At 46.4% G+C, this 27,774-nt stretch overlaps 1 protein-coding gene across 1 annotated transcript; it reads left to right on the top strand.

Annotated features, from left to right (window-relative positions):
- Window positions 1-5,572: 5,572 nt before the first annotated feature.
- LOC116886362 (preferentially expressed antigen in melanoma-like protein 1) lies at window positions 5,573-9,237 on the top strand. Its single transcript, XM_032887826.1, has 3 exons — window positions 5,573-5,895; window positions 6,182-6,748; window positions 7,461-9,237. The coding sequence occupies exons 1-3, from the start codon at window positions 5,603-5,605 to the stop codon at window positions 7,975-7,977; spliced, it is 1,377 nt and encodes a 458-aa protein (XP_032743717.1). The 5' UTR covers window positions 5,573-5,602; the 3' UTR covers window positions 7,978-9,237.
- Window positions 9,238-27,774: the final 18,537 nt, after the last annotated feature.

Genomic DNA, 27,774 nt, shown 5'->3' with positions numbered 1-27,774 from the left:
AAACCTATTTGTTTGTTTGTTTTAAGGGCAGGGTCTCACTCACTGTTTAGCCCTGGCAGGCCTGGAACTCACAGAGATCTCTGCCTCTCAAGTGTTTCAATTAAAGACATGTGCCACGCACCCCACCTAAGGAAACGAGGTTTTGAACTAAGCTTTGCATGGCGTTGGCTGAGTAGTGAGTAGTTTTAGTTTTCACTCTCAGGAAGGGGAGGCAGATGGATTATTGCACACAGGTAGTGAATTACAGAACATCAGCACTGCAAGAGACCCAGCTTCAAACAAAGAGGTGGCTGGCCAGTTGGTGGCTCAGGCCTTTAATTCCAATAGGCAGGAGGCAGAGGCAGTGGCAGACAGATTTCTAGGCTTTCAAGGCTAGCTTGGCCTCTATGGCTAGTTCTTAGAGAGCCGGCTCATCCGTTAAAAACACTTGTTCTTGCAGAGGTCCTAGGTTTGAATCTCAGCTCCCACAGGCATTCCAAGTCCAGTTCCAGGGCATCTGACACATTCTTCTGACTTCCCAGGGCACCGGGGAAGCATGGAGCGCACATACATACACGCAGAGAGGAAGAGAGAGATAGAGAAAGGCAGAGAGGAGGAGAGGCAGAAAGAGGTAGAGAGAGGCAGACAGAAGGAGAGACAGGGAGAGGTAGAGAGAGGTGTGTGAGGGGGCCAGGGAGAGGGAGAGAGACAGAGAGTCAGAGAGAGGCAGAAAGGCAGAGAGGCAGAGGCAGAGGCAGAGGCAGAGGCAGAGGCAGAGGCAGAGGCAGAGGCAGAGGCAGAGGCAGAGGCAGAGGGATCTCTGAGTTTGAGGCCAGTCTGATTTAAAAAGCTAGTTCCAGGACAGCTAAGGCTGTTAGCTCAGTGTCTTCAAATAAATAAACAAACAAACAAACACAAAAAAAATCCCCCCAAAACAAAGACACACCTCTGAACCTCCAGGTCTGGTCCTCAGCAATGTTCTCTATCTAACCTCGGTGCCTTGCTCCCTGTCCCCTCCGACCCACTGTGATTGAGTTGATCTCATCTGAAACACCCTCTACCTTCTGGGGAAACCAAGGCCTCTCTCTGCCTGCAAGGATCCAGTTGGGTTTACGCTGCCCTTCCACAGGTACTAAGGCTTCGAATATTTTTGTGCAGACTTCGCCTTACACCTCTGTCCCTCCACGAGGCCCCACATCCTGAGGCTGGGGTTGTACCTCAGTTGTTAGAGTACTCACCCAGCGTGGGAAGCCCTGAGTTTGACACCCAGCATCTCAAAGCCAAGCATGGCGATGCCTGTCTCCTAAACTGTGGCTTGCCAGCTGTGATGGTTTGTCAACACTGGATAGGCTGAGACAACAGGATCACCTCTTTGGGCTAGCCTGGTCTACATGGCAAGTTCTAGACCAACCTGGGTTACATATACCAAAGCCTTGTTTCAGGAAGACAAAAGAGAAAAACCTCACAGGTGACACTGGGGAATGTAAGTTGCTCATGGTTTATTTTTGCGGAGAGAATCTGGTTTTCATTGTTATTATTTTAAAGAATCCTGCAAGAATAATGACATGTGTCAGTTGCTTTTAGAGACTGGGTCTCATGTAGCTCAGGCTGGACTGTCACCATTGCAACTTGGCCTGTCCTAGAACTTCAGATTTTCTTCCCTCCACGTAGCAGAGTGGTCTGTGCCACTATGCCTAGCTGCTTTTGCTTTTCTGTGAAATAGATTAACCCTTTGCTATCTTTCTTTCCAAACCGTTGCACTCAACACGTCGAAAAGTCTGTTTGTGGAGTGAATTTGTGACTGAGCCTTGACTTTAACCTTATCTTATTTCTTTCCCTGTGGGGAGAACACAGATCAGATGGAAACACTGTGTGTGTGTGTGTGTGTGTGTGTGTGTGTGTGTGTGTGTGTGTCTTTATATTGTCCTGGAGCTTGAGGTCTAGACCTGGATTGCCTTGAACTCACCCTAACCCTCCAGCCTCTGCCACCAGAGTGCACAACTATAGCCCCGTCTTTTTCTTTTCTTTTAAAGATTTATTTTATTATATGTAAGTAGACTGTCTTCAGACACACCAGACAAGGTAATCAGACCTCATTACAGATGGTTGTGAGCCACCATGTGGTGACTGGGAATTGAACTCAGGACCTCTGGAAGAGCAGTCAATGCTCTTAACCATCGAGCCATCTCCAGCTCTCTTTCCTTTTCTTCCTTCCTTCCTTTCTTTTTTTTTTTTTAAAGGAAGTGTCTTATCAACTAGTCTAGGATAGAGCCTGGAAGTCAATAAATATTTAGTTAGGCTGGGCCTAAAGTCACAGAGATCCTCCTGCCTCTGCCTCCTGAGTGCTGGAATTAAAAGTGGGCACTACCACAGCCCAGACCTTTGTGTGTGTGTGTGTGTGTGTGTGTGTGTGTGTGTGTGTGTTGTGTGTGTTCGGTAAGGTCTCATCAATTAGTTTTAGCCGGAGCCTGGAAGTCGATATTTAGTTGGATAAGGCTGGGCTTGAAGCCTCAGAAATGCTCCTGCCTCAGGTTCCTGACCGCGGATGTTAAAAGTGTCCCGCCACATCCGGCTCTATATTAAAAAAAAAGAAAAAAATAAAAAAAACGTTGGAGTAGAAAAAAAAAAGATCCTGTGAAAGTGGGCGGAGCCCGGAACATCCAATCAAGTGGCGCTGTGGGGTGTGGGGGAGGGGTCCCGGCTTACTTAGGCGGCGTGGGAGCCGAACGTTGTGTAAAAGCTTCCGAGACCACGAGAGCGCTGCGGCTTCCTGTTAGGTCTTTGGGAGTTTGAGGCCAGCCGGGGAGACAGAGGAACCGCAGGGCCCTGCTGCGGCTCAGAGACCTCTTTCGTCCGTCCATCTCTGGTGAGCCACTTTGTTCCGTAATTACCCCCGTCTAGACCTCAGTAACAGCGGCTGCAGACGATGGTTTCACCTCCTCCGTGAGGCTGAGGCCGGAGGATCACTTCAGCCCTTAGTTAAAACAAAATAAATACCTTACTCCGCGCCAAGAGAGACAGAAATCATCCCGTGTATCAGGGTAACTCGCGGAGACTTGAGTAACGGGTGCGTTGACAGGATAGGGCCGGTTCTTTCTCACTCTGTTTGTTTTTGAAGCAGGGCTTCGTCTGAGGCTCGGGGCCGGCCAGGAAATCAGTGCGTCGCGGGACTCGGGCCTCAAACACTTCCGGCATGATAACTGCTGAGTCATCGAGCCCGCGTAACTGAATTACTTGAATTTAGGATCTCCCAGCTTGCACTCCCCGGTTGTCGAATTAAGGGTGTGTGCTAGCATACCCCGTTTATCCATGTATTCCATCAGCCAAGTTGCTTCCCCTGTCAAAGATTGCTTCTTCTGAACTTTGCCCCCTCAGACTAACAACAGTTTAACTCGAAGTTCCTCACTAGATCGGGCCTTCAGAGAGGATGTGGGGTAGGCTGGGTCCTTAGGCCAGCATTTGGGCATCTGGCCCCTCCCAGGTGTGTGTAATTCTGCTCGGCAGTTAGTGATCTCAAGGTGCGAGACGGGCGGGTCACGTCCCGCGTTAGATTCGTTACATTTATGAAATAGCAATGAAGTGATTTGATGGCTGGGGGTGGGGGGCGTGGGTCATAGCGTTAGGAAGGTTGAGAATCACTGTATTAGTCGGGTGGTGGTGGCCCCAGCACTCAAGAGGCAAAAGGCTAGCCTGGTCTATGCTAAGCCAGTCTTGGGGTAGGGTCATTCATGACTTTGGTTTCTTGTTGGAGTACTGTCTGAGATGAGTTATTCATAAAGTGAGCATAGTGCCAAATGCCTTTTGGGAAATGGGTGGGGGGGTGGGTCTTTTTTTTTTTTTTTTTTTTTTTTTGTGTTTGGGTTTTTGGGTTTAATTTCCCTGGCTTTCCTGGGCTAACACACTGGGCAGCCTGGAACTTCTATAAATTCCTCCACCTTAGGTTTGAGTGTTCTGATAGTAATGCGAGTCACCATTCTAGATTTACAAGAAACTTCTCTCCTACAGAAATTCAACCCTTGGCATTTAAAATATTTAGTCAGATGTGTTGGCCCTTAATCCCAGGACTTGGGAGGCAGAGGCAGGAGGATTTCTGACTTCAAGGCCAGCCTAGTGGAATGGAGTAAGTTCCAGGTCAGGTAGGGCTGTAATTCAGAGAAACCATATCTCAAAAAACAAAACAAAACATACATACACAAGACAAAACAAAAAAACCCAAGACAAAACATAAATAACAAATTAGTGATAAAAATGTTTAGTTTGAAGTTTGGTGATAGTAGCTCTTTAGTAAAAGTGCCTAACATGTGTGATTCCCAGGTTCAGTGCTAAGGGCCACAAAAATAAACATCTACTCAAATATTACAATAAACATCCAGTTTAGCTGTTAGTGCGTGCCTATAGTCCTAGTCCTTTGAGGCTGAGGCAGGATTGCCATTTCATGTGTCATGCTGAATTTGTGACAACTGCATTTATCAAAGGCAAAGAATGGATCAAAAACTCCCTTTAATCCCTGAGGCAGTTGTCTATCTTTCCAGGTCCCTGAGGCTACGTAGTAAAAACCCCACCCTCCCACCCATCCCCCAGAAAAGTTGCTGGCTAGACCACAAGATGCCTGAGTGAAGGCACTGGGGAAGGCACTCTTGGTTGTGCCTGGAACTGGCTATGGAGCCGTAATGTCTTCTATTTATGAGTTGAGATAAGGAAGGCATTTGTCTTTTTGAGACAGTGTTATTGTATAGCCCTGGTTGGCCTCAAACTCGTGAGATCCCTCTGACTCTTGAGTTGTGTGCTTGGTTTGTAGGTCCTTAAAGTGCATTCTAAGAACCCTCTGGCTTAGAGCCACAGAAGATTTTAAGATGGGCTAACACCTAATTTATGTAGCTGAGGTTAGTCTTGAACCCCTGATTCTACCTTCCAACTGCTGGCCTGTGAACCATTGTCAGCATGATTCCCTTTGTTTCTATAGCTATTGCGATTCCCCCAGCCCTGTGACTCCAAAGCTGACCCCAACTAAATGTGTGTTTCTCCCTCCTGAGTGCTGGGGTGGCTTCTGGGCGCCATTCCCACCCCCTGCTGCCATACAGGGTCTTGAATGACATCTCCCTCAGGGAGCTGGGGTGTAACTTAAAGAATGCACAGGACTCCCTTCTGGCTGGGAGTGGAATCTATTGTCCAAACTGGAAATGGAAGGTGATAATATGTACTGTGGGGCCTGGAGAGATGGCTCAGCGGTTAAGAGCACTGACTGCTCTTCCAGAGGTCCTGAGTTCACGTCCCAGCAACCACATGGTGGCTCACAACCATCTGCAATGAGATCTGATGCCCTCTTCTGGTGGGTCTGAAGACAACACCAACATGCTTATATATAATAAATAAATCTTAAAAGAAAAAAGATGTCCTGTGGCTATGAATGTGTGATCCCCTAGTCCTGGAGCCAACAGGGAGTGGGGGGTGGTGTGGTCAGTGGAGCACCGAATGGGAGGAGCTAAACCGAGGGCTCTGCCACTCTTGGAGCAGTGACTGTGGCCCTGACCTAGCTCCTGTTGTGGGCAAGAACAGTCTCGGCACTTACATCTTTTTCTAAATGTCGCCCCAGGAATCCTCTTCCCGAAGATCGATCCTCAGGATGAGCTGCAAGACGCCACCCGTACTCCAGGAGCTGGCAGAGGACAGCCTCCTGAAAAACCAGGCCTTGGCTGTCGCCGCCCTGGATGATCTGCCCTCACTTTTCTTCCCGTCACTGTTCAAAAAGGCCTGCAGACACAGACTGGTTGGGATCATCAAGGCGATGGTGCAGGCGTGGCCCTTCCCCTGTCTTCCACTGGGGGCCATGGTCAGTAGGAAGACTGCCTACAGGAGAATCTTAGAGATTGTCCTGTATGGGTTTGATGCCTTGCTTTTCCAGGAAGTTCCCCACAGGTGAGCGATACCCAGAAGGGGATACAGACAGACAGTTGGGGTCAGGTAGAATGGGGAGAGAAGGTAGACAGAATGGAATGGAGGCTTCTGATGGCCCCAGCGTGGAGAGCTACAGGGGCTTCGGCCATCTGCGGGAGGGCTGTGGAGCGGACAGGATTCACGCATCAGCAGTGGCTGAAGGACTCTGCCCTGCTTCCCACGGGGACTGGACTGGATTCACAGACAAGGGCATGGGAGCCAGAGCGTGTTTAATGCCTAGGGGCTGAGACTTCTGTTTTCCCCGCAGGAGGTGCAAGCTGAAAGTGCTGGATTTACGGGTCATGCCTTTGAAGCTGTGGAACAGGTTGCCCGTGTTCGGGACTGCTGGCTGTAGTGAGAATCCAGCCGTGCTGGGCCATTCAGGAACACGGGTGAAACAGCCAGTGAAGGTGCTGGTAGACATGGTCCTCAAGGAGAGCCCGCTGGATTCCACGGAGGCCTTCCTCGTTCAATGGGTAGACAGCAGGAATGGTTTGGTGAAGCTGTGCTGTTGCAAGCTGCAGATCTGGGCAATGTCCATTTACTACCATAGGAAACTCTTGGAGATCTTGGATCTGGACTCTATCCAGGAGCTGCGTGTGTACTGCATCAGCAATCCCGTCTGCCTGCTTAACTTCGCCCCTTACCTGGGCCGCATGAGGAACCTGCGCTGTCTCATTCTCTCTCACCTCTGGCAGGCCTTCTCCATGACTCCAGTGGAGAAGCAGCAGGTCATCACCCAGTTCACCTCTCAGTTCCTTAAACTGAAATGCCTCCAGATCCTGCATCTGGACACTGTCTTCTTCCTAGAGGGCCATCTGGATGAGCTATTCTGGTAAGGAGGGATGGTCAGGTTTCTCATCAGAATAGAGAGAAGCCTTGTCCTTTAGATGTTAGTGGGCATGTGCTCTCTGCAGCTCCTGGGACATTGACATTATCGAGGTACTAGAGTATCAGGGCACGTGCTGTCCTGGAGAGAGGTAGTCACGTAGCCATGAATACAGAGGAGCAGGGTAGAGCTGGAGTTGATGTCTGGAAAGGGCTAGGAGGGCTTCTCAGTAATGAGATCAAGTGAGAACGGGTTCTGAGTTCTCTCTTAGGAAGTGTCTAAGGGAAATTGGGAAAGGGGGGCATTGAAGAAGGGTGACCTGCACACATGCACAGTCCCCAGCAAAGACAGGCTGGCTTTTTAGAGGAGGCTATCTATCACCTGTAGTCCAGATTGGGAATAAGGTTGGCTTGTACTTCCCACAATGCTCCTGTGTCAGGTCCCTAGTGGTGGTATATCACAGGTGGTATATCACTGCCATCCCCAGCTTTGACCTCAAGCAGAAGGTGAGTAGATGGGAAATGTGATGTTATATCTGTGTTGGTCTTTCATTTGTAGAAAGGAATTGTAGTCTCGGATTGAGCTGTTCCTACAGTGATGGTGACAGGCCTCAATATAGATATGAATGGGCAGACTACCATGTGTTTGATTAGGAAGATCTTGAACCACATGCATATTCCCAGAAATACCTTCTTGTTTCTTTCTTTTTTCTTTTTAGGTGGCTAAAGACACCCTTAGAGACCCTGTCAGTGATTGATTGTAATCTCTCAAAATCAGACTGGATCCATATATCCGAGTTCCAGTGCACAAGTCAGCTGAAACACCTGAATTTGAAATGGGTCAAACTGACCCATTTGAGCCCTGAGCCCCTGAGAGTTCTGTTACTGAAATCTGCATCTACCCTGATTTCCCTGGATTTGGAGGGCTGTCAAATGATGGACTCCCAGCTCAGTGCCATCCTACCTGCCCTAAGATGCTGTACACAGCTCACCAAGTTTAATTTCCACGGGAACTACATCTCCATGCCTATCCTGAGGGAACTGGCACATAACGTCGTCAAGCAGAAATCCCAACCGTCAAAGATCCACTTTATCCCAAGCTGTGATCATCACAGTGGTCTGGACTTCGAAGTCATTTCTCAGCCTCATATTGTGTTTGTAGATGTGGAGAGGACTACTGGGCAGCAAGAACAGGTCTTGTTTTATGCTGTCTGCTCTGGAGAATATGTGTTGTGATGTCCCTCTGATGGGTTGGGACTTGTTGGGCATCTCTAATGAGATGCAGATTGACGCTCTCCTGTGGACACTGGGAGATGGAGGGCATTACACAGGTGTCGTCTGGTCAGAGTATGCCCAGCACATGGTTTTAGACTGTTGTTCTTCTGAGTGGTAGGGGAAAAGGATGCTAGAGTGCAAAAAAGTGAGAGTGTTTGACATAGGGAGTGTGAGACATCGACAGACGTCATGGGTTCTGGTTGGGCAGGTGCAAAAGGGCATTCCTCCAGCCTGGTGGTTTTCGGATTTTATGGTCGAAAACGGGACTGGCCTACCTGGATGATTTGAGTCCTATGACTGCTAGAAACAAACTTGAACTCCTGGCTCTTCTGCTTTCGGCTTCTGCGTGCTGAGCTTAGACTTAAAATACCACACCTGGTTCCTTACAGCTCCTTTAACATCGTGGCTGTGCATACGTTTTCTAGTCCAACACTAACATTGAGTAGCAGTTTTTGTGGGACTAGAGAGATGGACTTAGCAGTTGAGAACACTTGATGCTTTTTGTAGAGTACCTGGGTTTGATTGATTCCCCAGATCCACATGGTGGCTCAGCCAACCAGAACTACTCACAGGGCACACGAGGCATGAGTGTGGTGCATTAGTCTTGCATATACGTGAAACACTCAGGCATGTACATCTGAAATAATTTAAATACTGGTTTGTATTGCTGACACCGAATGTCTTGGGTCAGCCAGCACCCAGCATTACTGTGACAGACACTGTTAAGTCATATATTTATACTCATAAAATGCCACTTATGAGCTTAGGAAATCGAACCAGGAATGTATGGACAAGTAGACAAACTCTAGCAGAAAAAAAAAGAAACCAAGCTTTTATGACAATATTAGACACCCTAGACCACTGTTGGATGCAGTTCCCATCCTGATTCATCTAAAGAGGACATCAGGTACTGGGGCCATGATAATGTGTGTTCTCAGGCTGGGTTGATATGAGCTCTGACTCTGTCCCTAGGCTGCAACATGACATCCCCCACTGCTGGGCCTCTTTAATTGTTTTGCGGTTAGTGTGCTGTCTCTCCAGATGAGGCTGTGGTTAAACCTCAGGTGGCTGTGTATCGTGCTCACTCCTTCCCTTTGCAAGACTTTCATGGAACCAGAAGCTTGATGGTTCACCTAGGCCTAGACCTGTTAGCCAGAGGGCTCCCATGGGTGTGCCGGTCTCTGCTGGAGCTGCAGGCTCATGCCTCTGTGACTGGCCTTTTTTATTTCTTCTTTCTTTTCTTTCTTTCTTTTTTTTTCTTTTTTCTTTTTTTTGAGACAGGGTCTCCATACAGACCTGTTAGAGAACTCATTAGACCAGACGGGCCTCAGTCAAAAATTCCACCTGGATTACAGTTGTGCGCCCTGTGCCGGGCTAGCGTCCCTGTTTAATTTAGTGGTGGAATTGGCCTTACGTGTTGATCCATCCCTACCTCCTGATTGTTAGGATTATGAGTGTAAATGCCACACGTGGTTTTATGCTTTTTCTGGGGATTGGACCCAAAGCTTTTCATTATACAGCATCTGTTCACATGTCCAGTGGTGCCTGTGTGGGGGCCAGGACAATTTGTATGAGTTGGAACCCCTACCATGTGGGGCTTGGGAGTTGAATTGACATGACAGCCAACTCTGTGGTCTGAACCTATAGCGTCTTGCTTGCAAACATTCTGCACCCTGAGCTACATCCACAGCCTGCCCCTTTAATCCCACCCCCACCTCCCACCCAGGAATTTGTTATGTAACCAGGCCAGTCTTAACTCACGGTGATCCATGGCCTGCCTCTGCTTCTCAGTGCTGGGATGAAAGGCCCACCCATCTAAGCCTGGCATCGCCAATTCTTTCTTCTTGTCCTGGTTGGTTTTTGTTTTTGTTTTGTTTTGTTTTGTTTTTTGTTTGTTTGTTTGTTTGTTTTTTTTTTTTGCCTCCATATCATTTCCTGTAGTGCGATGCGTGGTTAAGATTGGAAAGAAAGCTTGAATTGTTAGTGGCTGTGATTCGCAAGTGAAATTACAGTATTTAGTGGATTATACACATCAAAGTTGGTGTAGCCTGTTGATTTGTTCAATAAATTCTGATGTTATCTAAAGACTGTATCTGTTTCTGAAAAGCAAACTCACTTGAAGCATGTGTGAGTGTTTTCCTTGCATGTTGTCTGCATGTGTGTCATGTGTGTTCAGTGCCTTGGGAGGCCAGGAGAGGATGTCATTCCCTGGAACTGGAGTTCCAGGTGGTCGTGAGCCTCCATGTGGGTGCTGGGAATGGAGTCCAGATCCTCTGTAAGAGCACAAGTGCTCTAAGTCACAGAGCCACCTCACGGCTAGCCAGGCCCAGTGGTGAACTCCTTCCAACTACTTGAGGCAGGGATTGCTTCAGCTTTGTGCTGAGAAGAGTCTAGATTCTGAACTTAGTCTGTTCTAGGCAGGCCTTGAACTTGCAATCCTCCTGCCTCAGCTTCCTGAAGAGCTTAGATTACAGCTTGCCTTTGAGTCCAGCTCCAGTTAACATTCACTGGTTTTGGAAATAATGCTCTTGGAGGTTAAAGGGCAGTAGACTCTGGGGACCAGGGTTGCTTGGGAAACGTCCTCTGTGGAGTAAATGTGAAAAGGCTCAAGGTGGTGGCTACCATGGCACCAGGGCCACATCCCTCATTGTACTTCCTTCCAGAACTCCAGCTTGCCACACTTGGCACTCAGGAGCTTTTAAGGCTTGGACACAACCCACTGCCCTGATGAGGCATCATGTTGCTCTCTGACCATGGGGTCCATGATTTCCAGGATTTCATCCCCTGAAGGACTTCTGATGAGTGGACACCATCTGAAACGCCCTCTGCTTTGTGTATGTGGGGGGCCAAGGTTGTATTTCTCTGCTACGAGGACAATGGGTCCCAGCAATTATGCCTCAGTCTTCTGAATGGCCATTGCAGGTTTCTGACAATCTTCTAGATAAGGTTTTTTTTCATCTTTATTAACTTGGGTATTTCTTATTTACATTTCGATTGTTATTCCTGTTCCTGGTTTCTGGGCCAACATCCCCCCTAACCCCTGCCCCTTCCCTTCTCTATGGGTGTTCCCCTCCCCATCCTCCCCCCATTACCACCCTCCCCCCAACAATCACGCTCACTGGGGGTTCAGTCTTAGCAGGACCCAGGGCTTCCCCTTCCACTGGTGCTCTTACTAGAATATTCATTGCTACCTATGAGGTCAGAGCCCAGGGTCAGTCCATGTATAGTCTTTAGGTAGTGGCTTAGTCCCTGGAAGCTCTGGTTGGTTGGCATTGTTGTTCATATGGGGTCTCGAGCCCCTTCAAGCTCTTCCAGTCCTTTCTCTGATTCCTTCAACGGGGGTCCCATTCTCAGTTCAGTGGTTTAATGATGGCATTCACCTATGTATTTGCTGTATTCTGGGTGTGTCTCTCAGGAGAGATCTACATCCGGCTCCTGTCGGCCTGCACTTCTTTGCTTCATCCACGTTCTCGAGTTTGGTGGCTGTATATGTATGAGCCACATGTGGGGCAGGCTCTGAATGGGTGTTCTAGATAAGGTTTTTTTTTTTTTTTTTTTTTTTTTCTTTTTCTCAGAGCTGGGGACCGAACCCAGGGCCTTGTGCTCTACCACTGAGCTAAATCCCCAACCCAAGGGTTTTTTTTTGTTTGTTTGTTTTTCATTATTTTTTGAAGCCAGGGGTTCCTCCACATAGCCCTGGCTATGCTAGCTTACCATGTACCTCTGCTTACCATGTAGAGCATGCAGGCCTGGAATTCAGAGGTCTGTCTCTGCTTTTCTAGTGCTAAGATTAAAACGCTTTTAACTCTACAACACAGTTATGATTTCAGCCTGGACAGAGGTGTCTCTCTGCAGGGCTATTTTCAGGGTTTGCTTTTTCTGTCTCATGAACAGATTAGTTTGCTAGCAGATTGAAAACTACATCACTTATTAATAAGACTCACGGTGAAGGGAATCCGTAACTGGCCTGTCACCTGAACCTCAGTTTATTCTCTTCTGTGCTTGGATATGTGATCCAGTCACTATCCAAAAGGATGAACCGGGTCCAGACTCCGGTCTAATCGTATGGTAGTTTGTGTAGGAGGTGGACCTCAAAGGGGACGTAAGGGAAAAAGGGCAGAGGAAAGCTTCAGAAGGGCCAGAGAAGATACTCAGAGCCCTAGCATCACCTCCTGGTCCTGCTGGGGTCCAGAGCCCTGCTACTAGTGTTCAGGTCTGGTAAGCCACTTATATCCATCAGGACTCCCTGTCTAACAGCCTAGCCACTCCCCTGGGCATGAGACCCAAGATGGCACGATTCTGATTCTTCTGAGTAGATTGTAGACACTGTTTTTGGCTATAAAGGCAGCTTGCTTTCATCTCGAGTTGTTTTTGTTGTGTTATATTTAGAGGCAGAGTCTTGTAATGGTTTTCACGCTGACCCAGAATGGGCTATGTAGTTCGGCCTGTCTGGAACTTGCCACATGCCTGCCTCTGTCACCTGAGTGTCAGAATCAAAAACATAAGCCTGGCGCGGTGGCTCACAACTTTGATGACAGCACCCTGGAGGCGGAGGCAGGCAGATCCCTGAGTTCAAGGCCCACGTGCAAACATGTCTTGGCTCGTGTGGAACGAGTAGGTGTTTGTTTTGTGTGGCAGCTCCCCTTCTGCCTTGAAATAGATGAGCTTACAGGTGTGAGAAGATCTTGAATTGTGCTCTGGTTTATCTCGTGTTTGTTTTTGTGGGTTTTTTTTTGTGAGGGGGAGGGGCAGGGTCTCGTTCTGTTAGCAAGTTTCAACCTGTGGGTCACAACTCCTTTGACAACCCACTGTCCAAAAATATTTACATTAGGATTCATAATAGTAGTAAAATTATAGTTCTGGGGTAGCAACGAAAATACTTTTATGGTTGGTTAAAGGGTTGCAACAGTAGAAAGGTTGAGAACCACTGTTCTGTGTGGCCCTGGCTGTCCTTGAACTCACTATGTAGACAAGGCTGGCTTTCAACTCACAGAGATCCTCCTGTTGCTGCCCCTGGATTGCTAGAAGTAAAGGAATGTGCTACTTGCCCAGTCACCAGGCATTTTACTGTGTATTTCCTTGTTTTAATACCTGAACAGGATGGACAGGAACTCAATGTATAGCCAAAGCTAGCCTCAAAGCTTGCTGTACTCTGAGACCTGTTTTTTCTTGTGTTGGTGCTAAAAAGACCAAGGGACCAGGCGATTTTTAATTAATTATGAGAGAGACCCCCTAACTGACCTGGAACTCTTTATGTAGACCAGGTTGACCTCCAACTCACAGAAATTCACCTGCCTCTGCCTCCTGGGTACTGGGATTAAAGACGTGCCCCACCAAACCCAGCTTGAGTTTATTTTAAAAGTTTTTTTTTTTCCAGAGGGGAGTAGGGGTGTGGGGGTCAGTCAGGAGGTGGTAGAGAGATGGCTTAGCGGTTAAGAGCACTTGCTCTTCCAAAGGCCCAGAGTTCCATTCCCAGCACCCATAGAGCAACTCACAGCTGCATGTAACTCCAGCTCCCAGGGATCTGATGCCCTTTTCTGACTTCTTAGTTTACTGAATTTATTTAGTTTTGTTTTTACATTCCAGACTGTCTTTGTGTCAGGCTCGCATGAGTTTATAGTTTTCCTACCTATTCAACCTGTCGGTTTTAGGTGAACACCTTCTCCACACTGGGCTTAGAAGGTCTGAAGGCAATAGATGCTGCTGCTGCGTGTTTCAGAGATTTCCCTCCTCTGCAACATTAAAGAGCAGTGGACAACTGATGTTGGGCAGCCACTGTGGATTTAACAGTGAGAGAGGCGTCTTACTTCACTCTCCCTGAATCAAAGTCTCAAATGACCACTCAGGAAGCAGGGCACTAAAAAGATGAGTTCTGGAGCTATCGTGCTAGAAGGCCTGGTGGGTGGGCCAGAGGTAGAGAGGGTGGGTTGTGATTTCCCCTATAGGAAGTGTGTCTGAGCTAAGGGGTGAGGACAGAAAAGAAAAGGGAGTCCAGAAAGGAGTTAGTACTCACATCTACAGTTGCCAGGGCAGCAGCCTTTAATTCCCCAAGTATGAAAAGCTCTTTTGAGCCCAGCTAGTGACTGAATAAGTGGGAAGGGAGTTGAGAGTGAGGGGCAGAGTAGAAACACTGAACAAGGACAGTGCTGTTGTAGGAGGTAGGGAGTCAGTGGGTCCCACAGTTGGCACACCATGACATATCTTGGCTGAATTGGTCCATCAATGTGTGGACAGCACCATAGATTTCTGCACATCAAGGACATTTGAGGAGTGATGGATGGGCTGAACCAGTTTCACAGTGATAGCCGGCAACAGAGGAATGGCAGGGCTTGGCAGTCCAGGATACCTAGACTCTAAGGGACCATTGCCCATTGTGATGGTCACTTTTGCCAAGACAAGACCTAGAATCATCAGAAGTCAGATTCGGAATTTGTTCTGTGAAACTGCTTCCAGAGAAGTTTAACTGAGGAGGAAAGACACATCCAGAATATGACTCGCACCATCCTGTGGGGTCAGGGCCCTGGAGTCAATAAAAAGAGAAAAGCGAGTAGCACACTCACATTCACTTTTCTGTTTCCTGACTGACACTGTGAGCCCAGCTGCCTCAGACTCTTGCTTCTCTGCCTTCCTCTCCATGAACTGTGTCCTCTTCAGCTGTCACTTAGGTAAACTGGTACCTATGAGCTTGTGGGTTTTCAATATCTCAGACAGTCCCTTGTGAGCACCGTCTAAGTGAGTGAGTCCCTCAGCCTGGCCATCACACTCCTTTATGACCTTACACTTTTGTTCCACTGGGACAATAAAAGGATTATAGATGTGAGCTCCATACAGACACTTCTTCTTTTTGTGGGAGGGGCCTGGGAGGGTGGTACTGCCCTGGTATCTATGCATCTCTAGCTGGCTTAGCATTCAAGATCCTTCTACCTCAGCCTCCTGAGTTCTAGGATTACACATGCACCACCAGGCTCCGTTCTAAAGGGATTTGTATCTTGCCTTTTTTTTTTTTTTTTTTTTGAGATAAAACCTCAAGCCCAGACTGGTCTCCAAATGTATAGCAAAACTTGTCATGGACTCCTAATTCTTCAACCTCAGCTCCCCAAGGCTTGCAATTACAGATTTGCCAAACCAGGCTCCTAAGGATGCAAAACCAAGGACACTGGGGGCCAGGGATGCGGCTGGTCAGTGCAGTGTGGCTAGGGTCTGAAGCTCAACACAGTCAAAAGGGGGTGTCTAAAGTAACACCTTGGGCCAATAAGATGGCTCAAAGGTTAAAGGTATGGGCTGCAAAGCCCAGTGACCTGGAACCTAGAGGTAAAAGGAAAAGAACAGACTCTGGCAACTTGCTCTGTGACCTCCACATCTGTTGTACTGATTGTGTTTGAATGTGTAAGTGTGTATGTATTCATGCACGTGCGTACAAACACATACAAGTATTAAAAAAAATTAAAACCACCAACCTATGCTTACCTAAGACCAGAACACTTGTGGCCTTGAGTGTACCTATGCCAACACTTTATTCTCCTCTTATGTCTAAATATAAACAACAAACCCCATGATATTACACTCTCTAATAGAAATTTTTAATTTGGAGACCAGGTAGATGGCTCAGCAGTTAAAGTGGCTTGCTACCAAGCCCAAAGACCTGAATATGATCACTGGAACCACAAGGTATAATGGGAGAAATCCCACAAATCGGCCTCTGACTTCCACACAGTTCTCTCACCCGAAGCCAAAAAGATGCTCCAAACGGGCTGGAGAGATGGCTCAGTGGTTAAGAGCACTGGCTGCTGGTCCAGAGGTCCTGAGTTCAATTCCCAGCAACCACATGGCTCACAACCATCTGTAATGAGATCTGATGCCCTCTTCTGGTGTGTCTGAAGACAGCTACAGTGTACTTAAATATAATAAATAAATCTTAAAAAAAATAATTTGCACAACAAAGATAAGTCAAAGGAGAGGCTAGCAGCTCTCCCAGGAGGGAGAAAGAATGTTTGGTGGATTGTGTTAAGACTTCAGGATGCAGCTCTCTGTCATCCAGAAGACATTTATCTCACAGACATCCTGCTCCTCGGGCTTCTACAATCCTGCATGTTCCTTGAGCCTTATGTGTGGCGGCTGTGTTGTAGACATTATCAGTTGAGGAGAGGCGCCCCACGGTCAGTTGTTCCTGTGCTTTGACTAATTGTGGATTTCTATTGAGATAGGGTCCCATACAGCCCAGGCTGGACACAATGTTGTTTCGTAGTTGAGGATGAACTTTTAATAAAAAGATTTATTTATTTATTATATATGAGTACACTGTAGTTGACTAAAGGCACACAGAGGAGGGCATCGGATCCCATTACAGATGGTTGTGAGCCACCATGTGGTTGCTGGGATTTGAACTCAGGACCTCTGGAGGAGCAGTCAGTGCTCTAACCACTGAGCCATCTCTCCAGCATGAGGTAGAACTTTTGACCCTTCTGTCTTCATCTGCTCAGTTCTAAGGCTACATGCCAGAATAGCCACACCTAGGTCTGTTTGTTGTTGTTGTTTGTTTTTGTTATTATTCCTTAACTCAGGAGTGTTCTGTGTCTTACCTGGAGACTGGCTGAGAGTAGACTGGGTAGTGATCCCTGGAGGACACTGAGTCATCACATGTGGGCCAGATGGCAGGTTCCTTGGACCTAAAGAGAATGACTGCAACCCTTGGAACTGTAGTTGGTTCCGGTGACTCCCCTGAGACTCTTAAGGACCTGTGGAGTCACCTTCCCTAATCAACTACTGTCCCAGCAGTCAGACTCATAGATTGCTACCCAGCAATCTTCACAGGGACCTGGTTGGTTCAGGGAGCAGATGGCATCTAATACGCTTTTTGCAAACCCCATTCATTCCCTGTGTTCATTCTCCCCCCCCCTTTTTTTTTTTCTTTTTTTTGAGCTGGGGACCAACCAGGGCCTTTGCCTTCCTAGGCAAGCGCTCTACCACTGAGCTAAATCCCCAACCCCTCTTTTTCCTTTTTAACTCAGCCCGTTTTTTTTTTTTCCCCGTCCTCCCTTCTTTCCTTCCTTTTGGTTTTGTTTTGTTTTGTTTTGAGACAGGGTTTCTCTGTTGTGTAGCCTTGACCATCCTGGAACTTGCTGGCCTCAAACTCAGAGATCTTCCTGCCTCTGCCTCCTGAGAACTGGGATTCCCGAAGAGTTCCACCAACTGTGCACCAAGCACTCAATCTTATGCCTATGGGGCTGTTCTCGTTCAAATCACCACACAGTGAGCAGGCATTTTTCAATCTTCAGCTTCTCACAGTGTTGTTAGAGCAAAGGTTTTCTCTTCTGGACCCACTCCTCTCAACCTTGGTCTGGATCCAGGAAGTACTCGAAGGTTGGTTATCACCTTCTTAACTGGTTTAGCGAAGACATGGCGTGGACCCCGGCTAGTTCAGTCTTCATTGTGTCCAGTGGAGAGCAGACCCCATCCTCTGTCACAGTCCATATATTTCAGAATTCACAGTGAGTGTTCCAAAGACTCATAGTTTCCATCTGCTTGAGGTAAAACAGAGATATCACCTGACAGGACAAGACCAATGTGTAGTCTGTCTGTTTCGTGCACATGAGGATGGGCTCTGCCTGAGCCTCATCTGTAGCCCTCTGTCTCACCTCCATTGCTTCCCCCTTGCATTCATCCTGATCCTACTTCTAGTGCATGAGGGAAGACTCAGGCATAGTCTCAATGCATGTAGGTTGTATCTGCTCTAAGCTTTTCTCCATACCCTGTTGCTCCTTTTTGGATAACTCAACATTATTGATGGCCTCTGAAGTCCTCTAAGCTAGTGCCATTAGAAGCCTCTGATCTATCTTGGATTCTTCCTGACCCCAGAGGTGTCTTCCCTCATAACAGGGAGCCCCCTCCCATAGTACTTGGTTATTACTCACTTAGAAAGTGAGTCATGTGACTTCTGTGTAGTCAGCACTTCCACACTATACCTGGTATAGCTAGGAGAAGTACTACTTCCTGTGAGGGTAGTCAGCATGGCTCCAACAGGAAGGGGAGGGCAGGGCAGGGCAGGGCAGGGCAGGGCAGGGCAGGGCAGGGCAGGGCAGGGCAGGGCCAGGCTCCCGTCATCTGTAGTGTGTTATTCTAACTACTAGAGAAGGCCTCCGTGAACAGTGGTGGAAAGAGCTCCTTTAGCAGGTCCCGCAGGTCCCGCAGAATGGGAATGGCCAAGGCCTGGCTCCTCAGCAGGCTTTTTGCTCCCAGCTGCGGGAGTGTGGGTAGGGCCTGGAAGTTCATCCTGATGGATCTTCAGGCAGAAGGATTCTGGAGAGGCATCTTGAAAAGCTGACCTGGCTGGAGAGATGGCTCAGTGGTTTAAGCACCCGTCTGCTCTTCCAGAGGCCCTGAGTTCAATTCCCAGAAACCACCTGGTGATTCACAGTCATCTGTAATGGGATCTGGTGTCCTCTTCTGCAGGCAAACACATGCAGGCAGAAAGTTGTATGATGTAGACATAATAAGTAAATATTTAAAAAAAGACAACCACTCAGGCTAAGGTTTAGGAGCCCTTCTCTGTCATCATAGGATAAAACATCAGGACCAGAGTCCCTTCTGTGACATCAGAGGAGACTTCAGGAGATCCCATTCCACTCAGTCTTTAATGACACTAAAGCTGCGATGTCCTCTTTGGTAGCATGGTGAACTCAAAATCTTTCTTGTGACCTTTACTAGACCATTATTCCACCCAATCCCAATCTCCGCTCCTCTAAACCCCGTTCTGCGGAGTACAGGAGACAATGCTGAGCCCCATCCTTTAAGGTGAACCATTTCTGATCATCTCTCACTCTCTCAACAGAAGGGAAAAGGAAGGTCATACATTCAGCCTACTTACACTCTCTAGTCGACTAACGGGACTGGCTGAGAACAGCTGAGCAGAATCTGTGAGATGGGTGAACTTACTGATAAAGTTGTGTGTGTGCGCATGCAGGAGTGTACACCCATGAATACAGGTGCCCCGCAGATGCTAGAAGACAGAGTTGGATCCCCTGAAGCTGGAGTTACATGTGGGGTTGCCAGCTGCCCACTGTGAGCGCTGGGAAACAAACTCAGATCACCTGAAAGAGAAGCACAAATAGGCTGTTAATCGCCGAGCTGTCTCTCTAGCGCCTGGTGCCCAGATACTTTTATTTTCAAAAGCTGTAGAACCTGCCATGGTCGCACTTAGCTATATTCCAGCACTTAAGAGACTCAGTCAGGAGGATTGCTAATTTGATGCCAGCCTCAGGATACAGCAAGGCACCATCTAATACAAGCAAAGGAGTGTAACCAGCTGAATGGCAGTTTAGTGCTTTTACATTTATTCACTTGCTCTCTCTCTCTCTCTCTCTCTCTCTCTCTCTCTCTCTCTCTGTGTGTGTGTGTGTGTGTGTGTGTGTTCTTAATACAATAAAGAAAGCCTTTTTTAATGTTACTCAAAGGCAAAACAATGTAAGTGTGTTGCCATTTTCATGCCATAGGACTCATATGGATAACTATCCTCATATCAGAGGATAACTTTCAAGGGTTTGAGGGAAACTTACCATTTATTTATTTATTTATTTATTTATTTAATTTTACTTTGCAACCCAATGTCAACCCTCCCTCTTCTCCCAGTACACAAATCTTCCCCCCATCCCACCTTCCCCTTCTCAACCATTCTCCCCATTCTCCAACCTCCCCAGCCCCCAGCACGTCAGGTTGCTGCAGGACTAGGTACATGCTCTCCCTGAGGCCAGGCAAGGCAGTCCATTTTGGGACAAGGGATCCACAAGCAGGCAGGCAGACAGCAGGCTCAGGGACAGCCTGCTCCAGTTGTTGGGGGACTCTCACGAAGGCCAAGCCGCTCATCTACCCCCAAAGTCACGTCATACTTACATTCGTATTTTAAGAAAACAAATCCCTTCCGACTGGATAGCTCAGACCTCTGATCCTGAGCATAGAGTGGATGGATGCAGGACCCGCTGGCCAGGGCAAAAAAGTCACCCTCTACTCCAATAATTCTAACCCAGTAGTCCTTTCTCACTTCACAACAACTATAACTTTCCGTTTAAAGAAATTGTGGGGAAGGGTGGGGTTGGGATGGAGAGAGGTCTCTGCAGTAAGAATGTTTGCTGTTCCCTCAGAAGACTCGTATTGGGCAGCCTCCAGCTGCTGCTTGGAGCTCCAGTTACAGGGGCTCTGACTCCTCCTAACCTCCAGACACCTGATACACACAGCATACACTCCCACACATATACGTGTAGACAACAATAAAAATCAACTCTGTAGTAGCACTATGTTCAGTTTTCTGAGGAACTGCCAGACTGGTTTCCAGAGTGGTTGAACCAGCTTGCAATCCCACCAGCAATGGAGGAGTGTTCCTCTTTCTCCATATTCTCGCCAGCATCTGCTGTCATCTGAGATTTTGATCTTAGCCATTCTGACTGGTGCGAGGTGGAATCTCAGGGTTTTGATGTGCATTTCCCTGATGACTAAGGATGTTGAACATTTCTTTAGGTGCTTCTCAGCCATTCGGCATTCCTCAGCTGAGAATTCTTTGTTTAGCTCTGTACCCCATTTTTTAAATAGAATTATTTGGTCCTCTGGAGTCTAACTTCTTGAGTTCTTATATTAGCCCTCTATCAGATGTAGGATTTGTAATGATCTTTTCCCAATCTGTTGGTTGCTGTTTTGTCCTTTTGCCACTGTCCTTTGCCTTACACAATCTTTGTGGTTTTATGAGCTCCAATTGATCGATTCTTGATCTTAGAGCATAAGCCATTGGTGTTCTGTTCAGGAAATTTTCATCTGTGCCTATGTGTTTGAGGCTTTTCCTCACTTTTTCTTCTATTAGTTTCAGTGTATCTGGTTTTATGTGGAGGTCTTTGATCCACTTGGACTCGAGCTTTGTACCAGGAGATAAGAATGGGTCAATTTGGGCTGGAGAGATGGCTCAGTGATTAATAGCACTGACTGCTCTCCCAGAGGTCCTGAGTTCAATTTCCAGCAACCACATGGTGGCTCACAACCATCTGTAATGAGATCTGATGCCCTCTTCTGGAGTGTCTGTAGATAGTTACGGTATACTTATATATAATAAATAAATCTTAAAAAAAAAAAAAGAATGGGTCAATTTACATTCTTCTACTTGCTGACCTCCAGTTGAACCAGCACCATTTGTTGAAAATGCTGTCTTTTTTCCCATTGTATGGTTTTAGCTCCTTTGTCAAAGACCAAGAGACCATAGGTGTGTGGGTTCATTTCTGGGTCTTCAGTTCTATTCCATTGATCTACCTGCCTGTCTTTGTATTAATACTATGCAGATTTTTTAAAATCACTATTGCTCTGTAATACTGCTTGAGGTCAGGGATGATGATTCCCCCAGAAGTTCTTTTATTGTTGAGAATAGTTTAGGCTATTCTGGAATTTTTGTCATTCCAAATGAATTTGCAAATTGCTCTTTCTAAGTATGAATAATTGACTTGCAATTTTGATGGGAATTGCATTGAATCTGTAGATTGCTTTTGGCAAGATGGTCATTTTTACAATGTTAATCCTGACAATCCATGAGCATGGGAGATCTTTCCATTTTCTGAGTAGTTCTTCTATTTCTTTCTTCAGAGACTTGAAATTCTTGTCATATAGATCTTTCACTTGCTAGAGTCACAGCGAGGTATTTTATATTACTTGTGACTATTGTGAAGGGTGTCATTTCCCTAATTTCCTTCTCAGCCTGTTTATTCTTTGAGTAGAGGGACGTTACTGATTTGTTTGAGTTAATTTTATAATCCTGCCACTTTGTGGAAGTTGTTTATCCTGGGCATACACACAAAAGATGCTCCAACATATAACAAGGACACATGCTCCACTATGTTCATAGCAGCCTTATTTATAATAGCCAGAAGGTGGAAAGAACCCAGATGTCCTTCAACAGAGAAATGGATACAGAAAATGTGGTATATTTACACAATGGAGTACTACTCAGATATTAAGAACAACGACTACATGATATTCTTAGGCAAATGGATGGAACTAGAAAATATTCTGAGTGAGGTAACCCAGTTACAAAAGAACACACATGGTATTCACTCACTGATAAGTGGATATTAGCCTAAAAGCTTGGAATACCTAAGAAAACATTCATAGATCGTATGAGGCTCAAGAAGAAGGAAGACCAAAGTGTGGATGCTTCACAGATATGGGTGTCTCCTGAGAGACTCTTCTAGAGCCCTGCTGATACAGATGAGAATGCTTGCAGCTAACCATTGGACTGAGCATGGAGACCCAAATGGAGGAATTAGAGAAAGGACTGAAGGAGCTGAAGGGTTCAAACCCTTCCCCATAGGAAGAACAATATCAACCAGATACCCTAGAGCTCCTGGGGTACTAAACAACCATCCAAAGAGTACACATGGAGGGACCCATGGCTCCAGCCGCATATGTAGCAGAGGATGGCATTGTTTGGCATCCATAGGAGGAGAAGCCCTTCATCCTGTCAAGGCTTATTTTCCCAGGATAGGGAAATGTCAGGGTGTTGAAGTGGGAGTGGGTGGGTGGGAGTGGGAGCATCTTCATAGAAGCAGGAGGAGGGAGGAAGGGCAGATTGGGGAGAGGATAACATTTGTAATGTAAATACATAAATATCCAATAAAAACTAATGTAATGAAAAAAATTAAAAAATTATTCAGAAAAAATGGACTCTGTGGCACAAACCTTCTGTCCTAGTGTTCAGGTGTTGGAAGTCAGAGGGCCAGGAGTTCAGGAGTTCATCTTAGCTACAAATGATGTTAGAGGTCAGCTTGAGCTATGGGAAACCTTGTTTCTAAATGTCAAAATCAAACTCTCTCTCTCTCTCTCTCTCTCTCTCTCTCTCTCTCTCTCTCTCTCTCTCTCTCTCTCTCTCAAACACACACACACACACACACACAATCCAGGATCCAGGATCCAGGGGCACTAAAATAAACTGAGGGGCTGGAGAGATGGCTCAGTGGTTAAGACGTTAAAAGCGGGGTTGGGATTTAGCTCAGTGATAGGCGCTTGCCTAGCAAGCGCATAAGGCCTTGGGTTTGGTCCCCAGCTCCAAAAAAAAAAAAAAAAAAAAAAAAAAAGGTTAAAAGCACTGACTGCTCTCCCAGAGGTCCTGAGTTCAATTTCCAGCAACCACATAGTGGCTCACAACCATCTGTAATCGGATCCGATGCCCTCTTCTGGTGTGTCTGAAGACAGCTACAGTGTATTCATATACATAAATAAACCTTTTTAAAAACCAACAACAAAAAAATCCCAAACTGAACCAAAGCATAATTCAAGATGTTTGAGCAACTTGGCTTAAAAGCCCAGTTACTGGGAGGCCGGGGGAGGTGTGGTGACAGACACATGCTTGACTTCAGCACTCAGGAGACAGAGGCAAGACGATTACAAATTCTAGCCAACTTGAACTACATGGCCAGTGCCAGGCCAGTTTAGGCAAGATACGAAAATCCTTTTCTCAATGAAACAAACACTGTTTAAATCTCGTCAGGCACATCTCCAAGACTTCAGAGACCAGCCTGGCCTATACAGTGAATTCTACATAACAAAATAAAGTAAAAACTACAAATTAACAAATAGAAAGCATTCACGATGAATCAAAGGTTCATTGGGAGCCAAATCTTCAATCTGTGTATGAATAATAATAATAATAATAATAATAATAATAATAATAATAATAATAAAACCAGGAGCCAGTTTTCTTTGCTATCTTGGGTCTATGTCCCCAATGAATATGGTCTGGCCTAGGTGAGATGGAGTGTCCCAATGGAGGTGGGTGACTACCAGGACTGGACAATGAAGGCCAGGTTCCCAATCAAGCAGGAACAGGCTCTCGGACTACCAGGTCTCTTCTCTGGTTCTTCTGAAGGCTTACCATGCTACCCACCCCTTAGCTGTCTCAACTTCTAAACACAAGCTGTCATCAGATTGAATGTTTGAGTCTCCACCCAGATACTTGTTGATGCTAAGGGGACAGGGTGGATGGCTCTTCTGTAACTATTTCCTGCTGAACTGGGGCGCAGTTGTCAGAATCCAGGAAGGCTGGAATGTTGGTCAAGGGGCATGGAAGGTGGGGAGTTAGGCTTTCTTGAGGGACCAGACAATAATAATTTTTGAATGTTTGGGTGTATCCAAACTGATCAGCTTTTTATAAAGGGAAGAGATTGGATTGAGACTACGGTGAAGGGCAATGGATCATCAATGGACCATTCCACAAATTCAGAGATTTACTTCCCCTCCATACCCTCTCTTTTACATTTATTTCATGTGTGTCAGTGTGTGTATGTATGTGGGCACACCTGTGCCACGGCATACTTGTAGCTGTCAGAGGACAACTTCTGCTTTGAGGCAGGGTCTTGCGTTTCTAGCCTAGTTTGAAATTCATTATTAGCCCAAGCTAGCCTACAAATTTATGGCAAATCCTACGCTTCAGGTTGCCAAAATGCTGGGACTATAAGAGTGAGCCTCAAAGCCCGGTTTATTTAGGGAGTTTTTTTTTTTGTTTGTTTGTTTGTTTTTAAGAGGGTCTCAGCAAGTGACTTTGTTTAGCCTGAAACTGTAGGTTGGTCTCAAATGCATAGTAACTGGCCTGTTCCTGCCTGGAGGACAGGACTGAAGGTGTACAGCACCATGGCCTGCTTAACGGAGTTTCAAAAACTAGTTTTACTCAGTATGTATGTATGTATGTATGTATGTATGTATGTATGTATGTATGTATGTATGTATATTATCATTGTGTTTTAGTGTAATCCTGGCTGTCCTGGATTTTGATTATGTAGACCAGGCTGCCCTGGAACTCTCAGAGATCCTCTTGCCTCTGTCTCCTGAGTGCAGGGTTTAAAGACCTGGCCCACTACACCCGGCTATGTTGTGTCTGAAATTATTTTATCTTTAAAATTTTCTTAATTATTTATTTTAGGTATTATATAGAAGTACACTGTAGCTGTCTTCAGACACACCAGAAGAGGGCATCGGATCCTATTACAGTTGGTTGTGAGTCACCATGTGGTTGCTGGGATTTGAACTCAGGACCTCTGGAGGAGCAATCAGTGCTCTTAACCGCTGAGCCATCTCTCCAGCCCAAAGATTATTTTTATTATCATTATTATCATTGGTGGTGGTAGTAGTGCTATATATGTATGGTGTGTGGTGGGAGGGCTCATATAGCGTGGCACACAGGTAGAGGTCAGGAGACATTAGTGTGTGTGCGTGTGTGTGCATGTGTGTGTGTTTGATTCTTTCCCCTCTCCAGCCTTTACCTGTTTATATTCCAGGGATTCAGTTCAGCTCACACTGCTGCTGAGCCCTCTCCCCAACCGAGATGGTAGGATATTAGGTCCCAGGCCGAACAAGAAACCTTAAGAGTGTGAAACAGAGCGGAGGGTGGGAGCTAGGTCAGCACTAGAGTGCTTGTGTGGGACCCTGGGTTTCACCCGCAGCCTGAGAAGATAAAGCTGGAGATCTCAGAGGTTCTGAGTGTCGTTTACGTTTTGGAATAACTTAGCCCCTCGCTCTTAAAATGATTCTTTTTCTTCTGTCCTTTGGACTGGAGCTGTGCTACACTAGCCCTTTGCCAGCGATTCTGGCCCCAGCCCTTTTGTACTTTTTAAATGTTGCAATAAGGCTTCTCTCAGTTGCATAGGCTGCTGTGGGTTTGTTCTTTGCCTCAAGCAGATCTTGAAATTGCAACTTTCCTGCCTCAACTCTTAAACGGCAATGACAACAGAAGCAAGACAAGCCTCCTGAGTATGAGAAAGGCCTGGTCTCAATTCTAGGCCCATCAAGGTTACAGGGTGTGACCCTGTCTCAAAGAAAAAGAAATCTGGGTGTGGTGGTACAGGCTTTTAGTCCTAGCACTTGGTCAGTACACAGTGAGCTCCAGAACAGCCAGGATTACGTAGAGAGACTCTAACTCAAAAGAAAAAAAAAAAAAAAGTAAAGTTTTAACTTTCAGGTGCTACCAACTACGCTGCCAGAGCAACATTGCCTTTCTGTATTGTGTGCTCCCTCCCTGATACCCCAGACTGCCACAGCTCCTAACACCAGGGCTTGTAGGTCATTATCATCTAACCCCTCAGGTCTGATGTCAAGATACCCGGTGGCACTGAGGTCCTGCTTCCAATGTTAGCTGTTTACTAGAAACATCCTAGTTTTAGTATGTGATCCAAGCTAGACCCAAAACTTGTGGCAAGCTTTCCTCAGCCTCCTCAGTGCTGAGATATAAGCTTGTACTTATTTTCTGTATGTCAGTGGGTGTATGTGAAGGTCAGAGGGCAAGCCCTAAGAGTCAGTTTTCTTCCTCCAGCCCTTGAGCCTGTGGGACTGAACCCAAATAGTCAGGAATGGTGGCAGGCCACATTACCTATGAGCCATTTCACCCACCCCAGAACCCCCACTCCCCATTGCATGTTCTCTAGCCACTTGTGCTGGCTGATGCTTTCTGAAGCATCTTCTATCTTCTGGGGAACCCGAGCATGACTTTGTCCTCAAAGCCAAGTTTCGTCATTTTAGAGCAAGGGTCTCATATAGTCTGGGCTGGTCATTTGCTACAAATGACTTTGAACTGATCCTCCTAACTCTTTTTAGTTCTGAGATTACAGGTGTGCCCTATAGTGTCCTGTCTGGTGCATGCAATACTTGTTGGACAGTGGACTTTTGAGGATACGGGGCAGCAACTGCTGTATACACTGAGCTCTCTTCTCAGGCCCCTGCGTCAGCCCTCTGAGAAGGTGCCGCAGCAGATGACTGGTAGAGCATCCAGCTCAGCCCCTGATCTAGAACATATTTGTAATTTTGCCAACAATAACAGCGTTTAAAAATGTCTATTTGTCAGACACAGATTAACACTTCCATTCTCACTTGACTCATACTTAAAACTAGGTGGGTCACAAATGAATACAATTCAGGTATTTGGCTCACAACTGTAGTCAACCTAAGAGGAAGGTGGAGACAGGAGAATTGCTAAGAGTTGGAGTTCCAAATCAACCTTAGGTACACAGCAAGATCCCATCTCTGAAATTTAAGTCTCAAACCCTGGGACAAAGGGTTGAAGTGCCTATTTAACACATCAATGTGGATCTGGCCGCCATGTTCTCCCAGCATCCCTCAGTCCCTACTTGTTACAGGGTATGGCTGGCATACCCTACCTTCTATTCTCCAGCCCATGACTTGGGTTGCTCTTCCCTCAGAGGCTCTTCTCTATATAACCCAGCCATTTTGGTTACCTGCCCACCTTTTACCTTTGTTCTTGGCTGGAGCATCTGGGTCTCCTTTTCCCTCTCCCCTCCCTTCTCCTTTCAATGGCTCAGGGGTCTGTCCACTCGGAACTCTCTCAGCTGTTTCTGCCTGTGCTGCCTATGCTTTCCTTTTCATCTACAATAAACCTTCTCCTCCACCATACTTAGAAACAGACCTGTCCTTAGTTTATTTTTTTTTCATTCATGAAAGAAATTAAAAATGAAGTGAATAAATAAGTAGAATTCACGCATCGGCTTTTGACTTTCATGGAGTCTCAGGTTTTTTTTTTTTTTTTTTTGGTTCTTTTTTTTCCGGAGCTGGGGACCGAATCCAGGGCCTTGCGCTTCCTAGGCAAGCGCTCTACCACTGAGCTAAATCCCCAACCCCTCAGGTTTTTTTTTTATTGTTATTATTATTCTCATCATCACCATCATTGTTCATCATCATCATTGCCAGAGTCTTACTATCATCATCGTCATTGCCAGAGTCTCACTATGTAGT

Source organism: Rattus rattus, chromosome 1, assembly GCF_011064425.1.
Source record: "Rattus rattus isolate New Zealand chromosome 1, Rrattus_CSIRO_v1, whole genome shotgun sequence".
Taxonomy (NCBI): Eukaryota; Metazoa; Chordata; class Mammalia; order Rodentia; family Muridae; genus Rattus; species Rattus rattus.
This window is presented reverse-complemented; position numbering and strand designations above follow the sequence as displayed.

What these genes read in the sequence shown, in the direction of transcription:
- LOC116886362 (XM_032887826.1), top strand. Translation starts at nt 5,603, where the DNA reads ATGAGCTGCAAGACGCCACCCGTACTCCAGGAGCTGGCAGAGGACAGC. An exon ending in TTCCAGGAAGTTCCCCACAG is followed by an intron (nt 5,896 to 6,181) that starts GTGAGCGATACC and finishes TTTTCCCCGCAG; the next exon opens with GAGGTGCAAGCTGAAAGTGC. An exon ending in CATCTGGATGAGCTATTCTG is followed by an intron (nt 6,749 to 7,460) that starts GTAAGGAGGGAT and finishes TTTTCTTTTTAG; the next exon opens with GTGGCTAAAGACACCCTTAG.